This window comes from Neovison vison, chromosome 11 (assembly GCF_020171115.1).
Source record: "Neovison vison isolate M4711 chromosome 11, ASM_NN_V1, whole genome shotgun sequence".
Classification (NCBI taxonomy): domain Eukaryota; kingdom Metazoa; phylum Chordata; class Mammalia; order Carnivora; family Mustelidae; genus Neogale; species Neogale vison.
Window position 1 is genome coordinate 68084101 of NC_058101.1, and position 15355 is coordinate 68099455.

Genomic DNA, 15355 nt, shown 5'->3' on the forward strand with positions numbered 1-15355 from the left:
CGTCGCCTCCCGGAAGGCGGCGTCAGGGCTGCGGTCCCGCGTTCCCTCGCCCAGGTCCGGGACGCCTACGAAGCGCGAGCAGCCGCCGGGGTTCCCCCGCCGGCCTGGGCGCAGTGGTCTCTCCCGCCGCGGCGCGCGCGCGGGAGCTCCGGGGGCGGGGCCGGCGCCACATAAAGGCGGTTGGGGGCGGGGCGCGCGCAGAACCTGTCAGCGCCGGAGCCGGTGGGGCTGCGGTCTCCTCCTCCATCCTCGGACCCCCACCGCGGACCCCGCCGCCGCCGCCGCCGCGCTTGCCATGGCCTGCCGGCCGCGCAGCCCCTCCGCCTATGGGAGCCGCCGCGACGGCGGCAGCAGGTGAGGCGGGCCGCGCGCCCTGGGCATTCTGGGCCGGCCGGGCGGGGGTCCGCGGCGGGCGCCCGGGGCCTCCCCTTGACGCAGTGTGTTGCCCGCAGTCCGCCGCCCCCCGCGAGATGGAGCCTCGGGCGGAAGCGCAGAGCCGACGGGAGGCGCAGGAGGCCCGACGACGACGAGGGCCCCGCGAAGCCGGCGGGCGAGGGCCGCCCGGACAGGTGGGCCCGGAGTGCGGCGCGGGCGTAGGGCGCCCGGGGGTCCCGCCCGGCTGGGGGGGTCCCGCGCGCTGGCGGTGCCCGTGCCCCAGCTCAGCCGGCCGTAGGGGGCCGTGCCGCCGGCTGGTTGGGTCGCGTGTGTCCTGCTCCGGCGGTGGCGCAGCCTGGGCGGGGGCCTGTGGGGCAGGTGCGCTTCGTGCAGAGCCTTCCCGCCGCACTCTCAACGCGGGTGGTTCCGGACCCCGGAGAGGCTGCTGGGAGCCGGGGGGCAGCGGGGAGGCCGGGAGCTCCTGGGGAGCGGGCGGGTCAGGCCCTGTGGGCTGTCCTTGTGTGGGGAGCGGCTGACCCGGACGCGGGCACTGTGGGGGGAACGTGCGGGCACTGAACTTCCCGCCGTTCTGCGCTCGTTGGCGGGCCCTGGGTTCGGACGGGAGTCTCGGGAGACTCAAGGCGCAGGGGTGGCTCCGAACACCCTTGCTGCCCGCGGAGCTGTTTGCTGTGAAGGAGAGGGTGGGGGTAGAGCTGACCCGGCCGGGGAGGGAGGCGGCGCCTGGAGCCAGCAGTGTGGACGCTCAGAGCGCCGGGTACTGCACAAGTGTGGCCTGTGCGGAGTGGAGCCTTTTAAAGACGCGCTGCTGGGAGAGCTGCTCGGGCAGAGACGCTGATGCGGCGGGCGCCTGGACGTTGTTGCAGCCGGACATGAAGAGAAGCGATGGAACCCCGTGGGGATCAAGATCTGAGTACTTGGCGGTCTCCCGTTTAGCGGAGGAGAAAACGTTAGGTCCTTATACGCTGCCTCCAAAGTCCTCTGTATCCCCGTGGGTGGGCCTCTGGCTCGGGAGTCAGCCACCCGGGCCTTACTTCTCTAACACGGCGGCGGCGGGAGTGCCCTTGGCTCCTCTTGGCTCTGTGGGGGCTGCTCGTCCGCTGTGGTGATGCCTGGGGGGCGCACGCGGTGCCTGTAGTAGGGCACGTAGTTCATGGTACAAGGTAGGCTTTGTTTTCCATTGGAGCACTTTCCCCTAAAAGTACTTTTGTCCTAGAATAGGATAGGTTGAATACACTCTCTTGAACTAGAAAGGTGGCCTTAGTTCTACCAAAGGTATTTTCTATTTTACCAAACTATGCAATGTAGTGGATGATTGTTTGTAAGCGCCTTTTAAGAGTTCCGCAGTCTGGGACGCCTGGGTGGCTCAGTTGGTTAAGCAGCTGCCTTCGGCTTAGGTCATGATCCCAGCGTCTCAGGATCGAGTCCCACATCAGGCTCCTTGCTCTGTGGAGAGCCTGCTTCTCCCTCTGACTCTGCCTGCCACTCTGTCTGCCTGTGCTCACTGTCTCTCTCTCTGACAAATAAATAAAATCTAAAAAAAAAAAAAAAAAAAAAGAGTTCAGCAGTCTGTCATGGCCCAGACCTGAGCCTCTTGGTCCACCAGTACGGACACTGAGGTCCAGCTGTGGACAACCTTCCACGTGGTTCCTTTCTGTGTCTGGATGAAGTTACTGAGTCACTTTAAGTTTTGGTTCTTTAAATTGACTTCAGACCCTGCCAACCATTTTTAGGTTCTGGAAACTTAGTTTTAGAAATCTTAGTTTTTCTGGGTGAGATAGCTGTAAGAAAAGAAATGGTAATTGCGCACAGGGATCATTCATCTGTTGCTGCAGTGGCATGTGGTTTGCAGCTAGGGTGCATCTGGTCTCTTAGAGTGGCACCTGGAGTTGTGTCTTATCTTTGTTGTGTCAGTGGTGGCTAATAGAAAATTGAGGGAAAAAGAAATGTCGGTTTGCATCTAATCTACAAATAATAGATATACCAACAATTCTGACTGCCAGAATTCTTGGTATTAAGCCTTTTTCAAATTGCTCTTCTGTTTTTTTTAACAATTTTTTATTTGAGAGAGCATGCGTGCAGAGGCTGAGGGACAAGCAAGACTCCCCACTGCTCAGGGAGCCTGATGTGGGGCTCAATCCCAGGATCCCAGGATCATGACCTGAGCTAAAGGCAGGCACTTAATGGACTGAGCCACCCAGGCACCCCTCCTTTTTTTTTTTTTTTTAAGATTTTATCTATTTAACAGATCACCAGGCAGGCAGAGAGGCGGGGTGGGGGGGGGGAAAGCAGGCGAGAGCCCTATGTGGGGCTCAATCGCAGGACCCTGATATCATGACCTGAGCTGAAGGCAGAGGCTTAATGAGTCACCGAGTCGCCCCATAAGTTGGTCTTTTTTTTTTCCTTTTTTTCTTTTAGGATTTTATTTATTTATTTGACAGAGAGGAAGAGATCACAAGTAGGCAGAGAGTTAGGCAGAAAGAGCCAGGGAACGGGCTTCTCCACTGAGCAGAGAGCCCAGTGCTCTCTGAGATCAAGACCTGAGCCCAAGGCAGAGGCTTAACCCAATTAGCCACCCAGATGCCCCTTGATGAAAGGTTTCCTTGATCTCTGGATTGAACTGAGCTCCTCGTTTACACTTAACCAACTCTAAGGGGTGCTGTTTCCAGTACGCTAAGTCCTAATTTGGCAGGGACTCCTATGTATATTCCTATCCTGCTATTCTAATTAGGTGATACATTTTGAATAGTTAATTAGGTACATTTAAAAGTAAACAGTAGGCACCATTTATTAAGTACCTTTTTTTTTTGTTAAAGATTTCACCCATTTATTTGACAGAGAGAGATCACAAGTAGGCAGAGAGGCAGGCAGAGAGAGAGAGGAGGAAGCAGGCTCCCCGCTGAGCAGAGAGCCCGATGTGGGACTGGATCCCAGGACCCTGAGATCATGACCTGAGCCGAAGGCAGCGGCTTAACCCACTGAGCCACCCAGGCGCCCTATTAAGTACCTTTTATGTGGTGGTCACTTTTCGTAGTATGAAGTGTGATCTAGTTCCTTTTTAAAATACTGAAAAATAGTTTCTCATTTTCTAAATGAAAGAACAGGTTGTGTTCTTGCCTGTGCTGAAGGTGGCTTGTTCATGTGGCCTTCCCCCCAGTGGACTGTTTCCTCATGATCCAGCCAACACCGGTAGATGATGGGTGCCCGCAGGTTCAACAGATAAACCTCCGAGAGGCTTGAAGTGAATTGCCCAAACTCAGTGAGCTAATAAGCGATGGAGCAGAGAGTATCCTGGAGCCCATTCCCTCGACACTCTGCAGACAGCATGGGAGCATCTCCTAGTGTGCTGTTTGAAAGGATACTGAACGGAGGTGTCCTGGTTCAAACGTGCATTTTCGTTGTATTGCAGTTTTACCACTCCTGAAGGCCCGAAGCCCCGTTCTAGATGTTCAGACTGGGCAAGTGCAGTTGAAGAGGATGAAATGAGGACCAGAGTTAACAAAGAAATTGCAAGGTATATATCCCAGACCCTTGTGAAGTGTGATCCGTGGTGTTGCTGATTATATGTTAGTTTTGAGGTGTGTGTTAGAAGGATAATTCTTCAGAGGCTGGTTTCCATTCCAGCAGCATTAGCAGTGCCTGACCACTTGTTGGAAGAGCCCATTCTCAGACTTCACCTGGCCTGCTGAATGGGAAACTCGGGTGGGGTCCAGCCGTGCCTTAAATGAGCGGTGCAGATGCATCTGCTCACTGAAGGACTGTTGTCTTAGTGGCTGTCCTTCCACCGTGACAGTATGTGGGAGGTGGTGCTACCATGATGTCTCTAACCTACCATGATGCCTCTAACCTACCACATTGAGTTCTGCCACCCCAGCCAACTGTGTGGCTCTCTATTTACTTATTTTTAATTTACTTTATTTTTTTATTTCTTTTTAAGATTTTATTTATTTATTTCACAGAGATCACAAGCAGGCAGAGAGGCAGGCAGAGAGAGAGGAGAAGCAGGCTCCCCACTGAGCAGAGAGCCCATTGTGGGGGTCGATCCCAGAACCCTGGGATCATGACCTGAGCCGAAGGCAGGGGCTTTAACGCACTGAGCCACCCAGGTGCCCCTATTTATTTATTTTTTTTTAAAGATTATATTTATTTATTTGACAGACAGGTTACAAGTAGGTGGAGAGGCAGGCAGAGAGAGAGGAGGAAGCAGGCTCCCCGCCGAGCAGAGAGCCCAATTCGGGGTTTGATCCCAGTACCCTGGAATCATGACCTGAGCCGAAGGCAGAGTTTTTAACCCACTGAGCCACCAGGCGCCCCTGGCTCTCTCTTTAGGTAGGGAGTGCACTTTTTTTTTTTTTTTTAAGATTTTATTTATTTATTTGACAGACAGAGATCGCAAGTAGGCAGAGAGGCAGGCAGAGAGAGAGGAGGAAGCAGGCTTCCTGCGGAGCAGAGAGCCCGATGTGGGACTCGATCCCAGGACCCTGAGACCATGACCCGAGCTGAAGGCAGAGGCTTTAACCCACTGAGCCACCCAGGCGCCCGGGAGTGCACTTTTGTCTGACACCTGGTTCAGGTAACAGCTCGGAAGTGGGAGAGCACAGGAAGGGGTCCCTGGCTTGGGGCCTAGGAACCCCTTGCAGTTGTACCCAAAATTGTTGTGTATATCCAAGTTCTCACAAACTCCAAGCCTTTGCCTCGACTCATTATGGTTCAGATGATGCGTCCTAATGCACTGCTTCTCTCTCGATTAGTTTGGTATTTTTGGGTCTTTTCTTTAGTTTGAAATATGCCATCCAACCGAGCTGATTGAGCTTTGAATTGAAATGCTGTGGCTCATAATCAGTTCTAGTATATTGAACTGAGTCTCTTGGCCCTTAGATCTTCAGAGAAGATTTCCCTTCCTGAGCAGGGAAGTTGGGCCACCCTGCCTATGCCACCTCTGCAGTGCTTGATGGTGCTTACAGCTATGTCAGGAAAGGCCCAGGCCACATGCGCGTTAGTTAGGGCCCCTCAGAGGGCTGCTTGAATTTCTTTTAGGTATCAAAATGTATGTGTGTGGGTGGGCAGTATGCCTGGTTAGAAATGGGCTCCTCCAGCGTTTGGAATTAGTTGTTTTATTTATATAGATCTCATTTTTCCCAACTGTAAATCTAGGATGTTTGATTTGGTCTCTTGTAGTTTCTGTGTTCCGCTCCCAAGTCTCGTAACAGCTTTCTGCACATAGCCTATCTCTCCTGACCCTTGCCAGGGACTATTTGCGGATCTTGTTGATGGAGACCCCTGTCTCTCTTGACCCTCCTCTGGTGGACCCCGCTTTGTTCTGCAGTTGTCTCATAGGCCTGTCTCCAAAAATTGTTCTGCTTTGCAAAATAGGCCTGCTCTATTTTGGGCCACCTTGCCGATCACACCCTTCCTGATGGAAAGCTGCTGCTCTAATAAGACCCTGGTGGTTTGACCTACTGCTGATGGTAGTCTGCCTTTTTTTACCAGAATTTAGTTCACTGTACTTCAAGAAGGATAATATGCACTACACACCACCTGTCTGGAAATTGGAAAATGGGTTTTAGTCATACTTCAAGACAGTCTGTTTCATCTGGAGTCCCTGAGAGAATGAATCACATAAAGTGATACCGAGGACATGTTTTCTTTCTCACAGGCTGGTATAGAATCAGAGCTTTTTTAGGTACACAGGAAGTAAACTCGTTCGTTACTTCCTGGTTTCCAAACTGTACTTGGTGTCTCAGCAAACTGGGGGGCCTGGCACTTTTGGAAAAGGAGACAGTAAGATATGACATATTTCAGACATACGAACTTCTAGCTTGAGGTGGTTCTTGGCTTCACTGTTAGATTGAGCTACACTCCTTTGGCTGACATACCTTGGCAAAGCAGGGTTCCAGTAGTTGCAGTGATAGAAATCAAATGCCTCCTGAAATCCATGAGGAACAAGACTGGGGGTATGTTCAGTCTCTTTCGCAGATGGGAGAAGGCGAGCAGAACCCAGTAGGCATACATGTAAGGACTTGTGGTATTAGAAATAAAAAAGTGTTTATCTCAATTTAGGTTTTTTTTTTTCTTTTTTTCTTTTTTTCCTAAAAAGTGGATCTCACTACTTAACCTGAAGCTGTTAGGGGCTTTTTTTTGGCTTAGGGAATCTCTCCATTACATATGGTGGTGCCCAGTTTTATTGAGGTAAGTCATTTGCTCCCAGAGCCTGGCTGCTCTAAGCTCTTTGTACGAGCTTGGTCTATAACTGACTGTATGAGAGAAGGTGACTGAGGGAGATTGAAATAAAATGGAACCACTGTGCCATTACCCTGATTTACTTACCAGACCACACTGTTCAGGGAGAATGCCTGACCTCTGGGGACTCCCTGAAAAGCACTGTGTTAACTTGTATACCTTTTTAAAAGAGTAATGTTTATTTTGTTCTCAGATATAAAAGAAAACTGCTCATAAATGACTTTGGGAGAGAGAGAAAATCCTCATCGGGAAGGTAAATGCCATGTAAATGTTTCTTCTCTTAATTCAATAGGCCTGTCACTTGCTGGTGGGAAGAACTGCACATGGGATGCTGGTTTCCCAGCAGCTTGTGCTGCTTAGTCCTTTCCTCCCTGCTTTGGAATTTGTGCCTGTTATGTACTACATTCCTATGGAGACAGTTCTGGACTGTTCTGGGATTAACGTGGTTTAGAATCCAGAGGACAGATGTTCTTTCATTGTTTTGTTTTAGCATTGTCTTATGTAGTGGTCTTAATCTTGAGGCTCATTTTGTCCATCTCAATCTTTAGTTCTGACTCCAAGGAGGTGGGGTCCACGGTGCCAGCTGACTTAGAGACAGACGAGAGCGTCCTGATGAGAAGGCAGAAGCAGATCAACTACGGGAAGAACACCATCGCCTACGACCGCTATATTAAAGAAGTCCCCAGGTAGTCTTGTCACTGGGATGTCCTGATGGGACTGTGGGGCACTACAGTCTAGTCTCTGGTCTGCTTCTGTGGCAAATCTGACTTGGTGTACTTCATGGCCGCTGAGGACCACTGAACCACTTTGAGGCGCTTATGTGACAGATGAGGAAGGGAGGGGACTGAAAACCCAGGGACAGGAAGATAAGAAACTAACATGGTACAGTTCAGAGTGTTAGGTAACATTTCAAGTCCCAGGAATGCTGGGTTTCAGACACGTAAAGCCGTTAACATGCGTGATAGAAGAGTAAAGTTCAGGTTGTAGGTTGTAAAGATGGTGTTGGAGAAAAACATGAACTTTGTCCCCTCTTTCCCGGCAGCATGCTCTTCCTACCCTGCTCCTCATGCACAGGTTTGCAAAGAAAGCTCAGGGAGGGTATCCATTTCATGGTAGGACTAGGGGTCATATATGCTTTTCTGGATCACAGATGGCAAAGGGAGAGTAGAGTCAAAGGGGTAGTGCTTTTTCGTACATAACTTTTACTCATTTTATGATCTCAGTTGATCTACAATTTTTGATAACTCTAATCTCAAGAGTTTTGTTAATCTTAGAGCTGACGTACAGAGGTGAATGGTATGTTCTAGAACAACCTCCCTCTTTCCTGTAGACACCTCCGACAGCCTGGCATCCATCCCAAGACCCCCAACAAATTCAAGAAGTATAGTCGACGATCGTGGGACCAGCAGATCAAACTCTGGAAAGTGGCTTTGCATTTTTGGGATCCTCCAGCTGAAGAAGGATGTGATTTACAAGAAATGTATGTCTTCGTTGCATTCTTGTCCTCTGTTTCTGCAATTGGTGCAGTGATTGAAATCACGTGATCGTTTCTGTGCAGGTTATCATGGTATGGAGGGCCCCTGGGAGTTCTGAGAGCAGAGCAGCCAGCGGCCTTGGCTTCGTGTGTGTTTGCCCCATGTGCAAGTGCTGCATGTGGGGAGGGTGGTGGAGGGAGGAATCTGCTTCCTGGATTTAATTGCCTTTGCATAGCTAGAGAAAATGGAGATCAGTAAACCTAGTGATATGAGGGCTGTTATTTATTTGTTCTTTAAATTTTAATAATTTTTTAAAAAAATTTTTAAAGATTTTATTTATTTATTTGATAGAGAGAGAGAGATCACAAGTAGGCAGAGAGGCAGGCAGAGAGGGAGGAGGAAGCAGGCTCACTGCTGAGCCGAGAGCCCAATGCGGGGCTCGATCCCAGGACCCTGAAATCATGACCTGAGTCGAAGGCAGAGTCTTTAACCCACTGAGCCACTCAGGTGCCCCGAGAATTAAAATTAAAATAAACATTCTGAAAGGTATTTGAGTAACCTATTGAACTATGTAAATTAAAGGTCTTAATTAAAGAAGCTTTTTACACCTTCCCCCCCCCCCCTTTTTAAAGATTTTAATGGTGGGAGAGAGCATGAGCAGGGAGGAGGGGCAGAAGGAGAGGGAGAAACAGATTCCCTGCTGAGCATCAGGCCTCAAACTGAAGGTAGCCCCTTCACCGACTTCGCGCCCAGGTGCCCCCTCCCTGTTTGTTTTTCAGCTCAAGCCTAGTTGTGTTTTTCAACTCAAGCCTAGTTGGAAAGGTCTCGGGCTGGATTTTTGCCCCAGGGTGAGGATACCTGTTGAATAGGAGGTGGAAAGGACTGTCTTGCATGTGACCCCTCCTTGGGCACCAATTGTCAGCTCCCTCCTGACCTGGGCCTTAACATCGTACTGATTTTTTTTCCCATTATGACACTGTTGTCTGTTCTCTAGGAGTAGAAAATTGGAAAATTAGCAATTGCAGTATTCACCTCCCCCCGCATTGAGCCTGTATTGATGCTTCTGTGTAGAAGGATGCTTGTGGGTGTGTAAACAGCCGCACCACCGTTGAGAATAGGCAGGTGGTGGTATTCTCTGAGCCAGGTGGATGTTTCCCCTTGTGGTCACTGTGCCAACCCTACCTGTGCAGGGCGGGGAGGTGGGAGTTCACTGGAAACTTTGCATTGCTTTGGGAGCAAAGGGGATACTTGGCAGTTGGTGTTTGTACGGGGCAGCGTGCTGATCGTGCTTATATTTTGTGAATGGGCTGGGAGCACCTCTCTGCTTTAAGTGGTGGCTGATGTACCTGTTTGCTTTCACCTGGCAGACATCCTGTGGACCTTGGGGAGATGGAGACAGAGTCTGCAGAAAGCAGCTGCGAGTCCCAGACGAGCTCTCAGGATAACTTCGTAAGTGCCTTTTCTTGGTTTCGTCTCTCACCATGGTGTTTTGGGTTAGTTGTTGACTGCATCTTCCCCTTGATGAACTGGCATTGAAGATGGAGTTCAGTTCTGCTGCTTATGAAGGGGCTCTTTTATCTCTTCTCACATCACTGAGATGTCGACTTGATGGCATTCCTAGGTAGTAGCCTTAATTGAAGTTTTTGGTTCAATCCACCTACTCAGTCCTGCCATTTTTATTTTAAAAGTGAAAGGACTTTTTTCCTGGATTCCAGTGTCTGTGTAGGTCTTGTCCCTGACATGAATTTTAGGCTGTATGAGGTTTGTGGTGGTGATTTGCTAGTGCAAGATTATTTGTTAGTTACTTCTAAATAAAGGTATGCTTTGGGCCTAAGGGTTCCCCCACATTTGCCAATTTTTAAAAATTACATGTCTTTGAAGGGGGAAAAAAGCTATAAAGATTAAGAACAAGATACAAGGGGCGCCTAGGTGGCCCAGTGGGTTAAAGCCTCTACCTCCGGCTCAGGTCATGATCCCAGGGTTCTGGGATTGAGCCCGCATTGGGCTCTCTGCTCATCGGGGAACCTGCTTCCTCTCTCTCTGCCTGCCTCTCTGCCTACTTGTGATCTCTGTCTGTCAAATAAATAAATAAAATCTTTTAAAAAAAAAAAAAAAGAACAATATACAGAATTAGCTCATCTAACCTGCTGGTTGGGTGCATGTTCCTTCAGACTTTTCTGCATGTGTACAAGCAAATATACGGGAGCAGTTTATAATAAAAGCCCTTTATTACCTTTATAAGGACACCACCCTGATATTTGCATATGGAAATACTTAGCATATTGAGTGAAAAAAATAGATTGAAACTAGGAAAAAGCAAATATTTGTTGTGAGGTACTTAGGCTTTCTGTGGGATCATGCTATACTGTATTTGGACACTTGAGAAGCTGGTAAAATAAAGGTGCATAGTTGCCTTTTTGTTTCTCTTTTTTTTTTGCCTTCCATCTGTGTCCCACCCGTGGCAAGCCTGGCACGTGTCCTTCTAATTTTGTGGCCCATCTGCATACCTTGCCCTCTGTGTGACTGTCCCGCAGGAGAGGAATAGCAAAGTTAGATCATGAGGCATAAAGCTTAACGGGTTATTTTTGAAGACTAATGATGTGAAAAATTTTGGAGATAAATAAAAGCAGGATATTTAGTGATGGAATGATTCCAGTTTTGTGGATATTTATGTGTATGTAGGACTAAAAGGGACCTGTGAAAATCTCAACTGGTCCATCCTTAGTTTGGATCAAGGGTAACTCTTGTCCCCGCTCAAGAAACAGATTCTGGGGGTGCCTGGGTGTCTCAGTGGATTAAGCCTCTGCCTTCAGCTCAGGTCATGGTCTCAGGGTCCTGGGATCGAGCCCCACATCAAGCTCTCTGCTCAGCAGGGAGCCTGTTTCCCCCTCTCTCTCTGACTGCCTCTCTGCCTACTTATGATCTCTGTCAAATAAATAAATAAAATCTTAAAAAAAAAGAAAAAGAAACAGATTCTGAACATCCCACCTGCAGAATCAGGAGTTAGAGGGAGATGCTCAGGCCCAGGGGGCAAGGAGCTGGACGGTGAAGATTAGAGGTAGGAGCCCTGGGGGTCAAGAGGAGATGGTTCAGAGATGGCTGGATATGCTGAAGGGAGGAGAAGCTCAGGACTAAGCCCTTTATTTAGTATTATGCACACCAGGTAACTGGGTCCGTCAACCACCCAGTAGACCTGGACACAGCCATGATGTCATTGGGCTCCAGAAATGTCATGTTTTTTTTTTTTTAAGATTTTATTTATTTATTTGACAGACAGAGATCACAAGTAGGCAGAGAGGCAGGCAGAGAGAGAGAGAGGAGGAGGAAGCGGGCTCTGAGATCATGACCTGAGCTGCAGGCAGAGGCTTTAACCCACTGAGCCACCCAGGTGTCCCAGAAATGTCATGTTGACAGAGCACTCCTGTCTAATCAGCTCCGTGTTCAGGCCTAAAAATTTTCTTTTTACAAGTCTTTTTTTCTTTTTTGATCCATAGTTAGATCAAGGATAACTTGTTTAAATTGCCATTTCTTACCTCTTAACTTAGAATAGTCTTCCTCCCTTTTTCCTCCCATTACATTAGCTTTTTGGGAAGACTTCAGGCTAGTTTTGTAGCACAGAGTTCCTCATTTGGAAGTTCTATTGTTTCTTGCAGAACCAGATTCAGAGTGAACACTTAAGGCAAGACCATGGTGGGAGTGTATGGTCTGTTGTCCCATTATTGGGGATGTTAAGTTTATAATATGGGGGTGCCTGGGTGGCTCAGTGGGTTAACCCTCTGCCTTTGGCTCAGGTCATGACCTCAGGGTCCTGGGATCAAGCCCCACATCAGGTTCTCTGCTCAGCAGGGAGCCTGCTTCCTCCTCTCTGCCTGCTTCTCTGCCTACTTGTGATCTCTGTCAAATAAGTAAATAAAATCTTAAAAAAAAAAAAGTTTATACTGGATTTCTTCCTTGCAAAAATAACTTTTTTTTTAAAGATTTTATTTATGTACTTGAGAGAGAGAGCAAGAGAGAGCACAAGCCAGGGCGGGGGGGGTGGCTACAGAGGGAGAGGAAGAAGCAGGCTCCCCACATGTGGGATTTGATCCCAGGACCCCAGGATCATGACCTGAGTGGAAGGCAGACACTTAACCTATTGAGCCACCCAGGCGTCCCTAAAAATAACTTTATTTTTAACATTCATTTAAAATTTTGGTTTTAGTTGGTATAAACATTGGGTTTCCCTGGGTTTAAATGTCCTAAATCATAAATTCTCTTAACCTTTGATAGTATGAACTTGTAATTAAGCTTTTGCTTTTTTTAAAAAAGATTTTATTTGATGAGAGAGGGAGAACATGATAGGGGAGGTCAGAGGGAGAAGCAGACTCTCCACAGAGCAGGGATCCCGATGCAGGACTCCAATCCTGGGACTCTGGGATCATGACCTGAGCTGAAGGCAGTGGCTTAACCAGCTGAGCCCCCCAGGCGCCCCGTAATTAAGCTTTTTTTTTTTTTTTTAAAGATTTTATTTATTATTTATTTGACAGAGAGAGATCACAAGTAGACGGAGAGGCAGGCAGAGAGAGAGAGATAGAGGGAAGCAGGCTCCCTGCTGAGCAGAGAGCCTGATGCGGGACTCGATCCCAGGATCCTGAGATCATGACCTGAGCCGAAGGCAGCGGCTTAACCCACTGAGCCACCCAGGCGCCCCTGTAATTAAGCTTTTTTAATGAAAAAGCAAAACCTCTTTAGTAAGGCAGGTCAGAAATATGCTTAATCAAACACTGCTCTCTCCTGGCCTGAGAGCCACTGTTCAGTTTCCCATCTTTCAGCAGTATTTTGTGCTCACAGAAGGTGCACATGGGCGTGCACATCTGTCTGAGCTGCTCACTTTACACAGTGCTTTGGATCTAGCACCTATGCTCCCTTTGGTAGTGTAGTTATTGGGGATTGTGAGTGAGTGCATACGCTTGACATTCGCTCTGTCACGTGATTCCCACAAGTTGTGGGGTGCAGGATGGGCTCAGTGGGGGCTCTGTCCTCTGCTCGGTGCTAGAGTAGCTCAGCCAGGTCCTCCTCGGCCGGCAAGTGCATGCTCCACGGTTTGGGGGGACTCTGCTTCACAAGTCACGGGGCGCGGGCTCTGGTGCCCCCAGTCCCCAATGCGGCCGCCTGAGGGTCAAAGGGCTGGGGCTTAGACGCTGTGAAGGGTCTGTGAGTTTCTATTGGGTTGGCTGGTGGGTAGGGATTTGACCTATCCATCATGTGGAAGTAACTAGGAGAGGATTTGAATTCTCTCTCAGTAGCATTCCAGCACACACAGACCTTCGCTGGCCATGCTCTATCTGGGTCCTGTAGAGCTGTGGGTGTGGGAGGCAGTGGTCATAGCCTGTGCTTAGTGTCTGCAGCACCAAGCTCCATGTGCCTTGGGAGCTCGGCCTGACTGTGCTCCTGTCTTCTAGGACGTGTACTCTGGCACACCCACTAAAGTCAGGCACGTGGACTGCCGAGTGGAGGACGAATTTGATCTGGAAGCTTGTTTAACTGAGCCCTTGAAAGATTTCTCAGCCATGAGCTAACCGATGCCACCTGGAGGCTACTGGGAGCGAGAGTTGCCTCCACCTGGCAGGTTGGGGGCCGGCCAAGCATGTGTCCTGCGTTGGTTAACTGGAGAGTTTCTGTTCCTAGTTCATTACTGCATTATCTCATGGTGAATTGTTACTCTTGCCTTATTTTCTTAAGAAACGTTAATTTTATGTATAGTGAGTATATTTTGCATGTTTTAAATTGTAAATAGAACTAAATCCAAGGAAAACTGCACTTGAAGCAGTCTTGGAAACTTAGTTGCTTAATGTGTACCATCCAAGTTAATCTGACAAGCTGATTTTGACTGGTTTTCCCCCAGTATGTTAGACATGAAGTTTTTACTTGTCAGATGGCTGGTTTGGGGTTAGCCACACATTCATGGGGCCAGTCGTGCATCAGCTTTCTTTACTGGTATCTGAGTATTCTCTTAATTGGGTAAATTTAATATCTTTATGGAAATTTAATATGGGGCCTTTTGTCAGTATGTCAGGGTGTGTTCTTTTTTTTTTTTCCCTCATACAGAGCACTGGATAGTCAAAGATAGTAAATTAAGCTGTTAAGGGATTTTATGTAAGTTATACAGTCTTAATTTGGTACTTGTAAATAGCAGTAGGTAGGCCTTCTACCTGTAATACTCCAAGAGTTAAGGCAGCGGAGGGGTTTAGAAAGAACATTTTTTTTTACCGTCCGTTAATTTACCATGTAAAATTGCTGTAAATGATGTGTACAGATTTTCTGTTCAAATATTCAATTGTAAACTTCTTGTTAAGACTGTTATGTTTCTATTGCTTTTGTATGGAATGATACTGCAAAAATAAAAAGAAAAGAACCTTCTCTAGCTGATTTATTATGTTGCCAAATAGGCTGACTGCCAAGTGAATTCCTGTGTTTGGAGGACCTTACCATGTGGCGCTGGGGAGAACAGTGCACGGTGGTGAAGGAAGCTTGGCCCTGGCTCACTGAATTATACCCAGTAAGGAGGACCTTATTTTATGTTTGGAGCTCTGATGGCGGATCTTGGTTCGGGCCAGAGTCCCATCCAGATCTCCTGTCACTTCAGAGCCTGGCCATACTTGGTGGCGTGTGCCCAGTAGACTTAGGGTGGAAGCCAGGGGATCTAGGCTTGATACTCATTCAGCAGCGGAAGTGGGTGGCAGGGCTTTCCCTGTTTCCTGAGACAGACCAGGGCTGTGCAGTCTGCCTTGGAGCAGGGTAAGCATCAGGTTTTGAAGGGACACCTTGACCACTGCGTATCTTCCATAATTACACCTGTGAACCCTGGAAACTTGGCCAATGGATGGTCTCTCAGACATGATGCAAAGGATGGGTTTTGGCAGCTTTGTTCAAGGTCTTTCAAAAAGGCAGGAGCCCTTCCTTGTTCACTTTGTTGAGCCCATACTGTTGTGTCAGACACAGTTCTGATAGGTCTTAGAGACCTGCAGGAGACCGGGTGCTCCCTTTAAAGTGTGCACTCACACTGCTGGGTACAGAAGACTATAAGTACAGTGTAAGCTTAAGGGGTAAGAACAGAGATGGGTAGGGGGATTGGGGAGGACTGGGAAGTGGGAAGTTGTCATTTTTTACAGGTTGATTGAGAGATACCTGATGAGGTGGCCTTTGGACAGACATGATCTCAGGGAGGAACAACCACCTCAGAAGGCAGCAAGTGCAGAGGCCCTGGG

At 48.6% G+C, this 15355-nt stretch overlaps 1 protein-coding gene across 1 annotated transcript; it reads left to right on the top strand.

The window, feature by feature from the left end:
* The first annotated feature begins 275 nt into the window (after window positions 1–275).
* Window positions 276–14507, top strand: LOC122919119 (stem-loop binding protein). Its single transcript, XM_044267960.1, has 8 exons — window positions 276–354; window positions 453–569; window positions 3803–3907; window positions 6827–6886; window positions 7182–7319; window positions 7964–8113; window positions 9476–9557; window positions 13550–14507. The coding sequence occupies exons 1-8, from the start codon at window positions 296–298 to the stop codon at window positions 13664–13666; spliced, it is 828 nt and encodes a 275-aa protein (XP_044123895.1). The 5' UTR covers window positions 276–295; the 3' UTR covers window positions 13667–14507.
* Window positions 14508–15355: the final 848 nt, after the last annotated feature.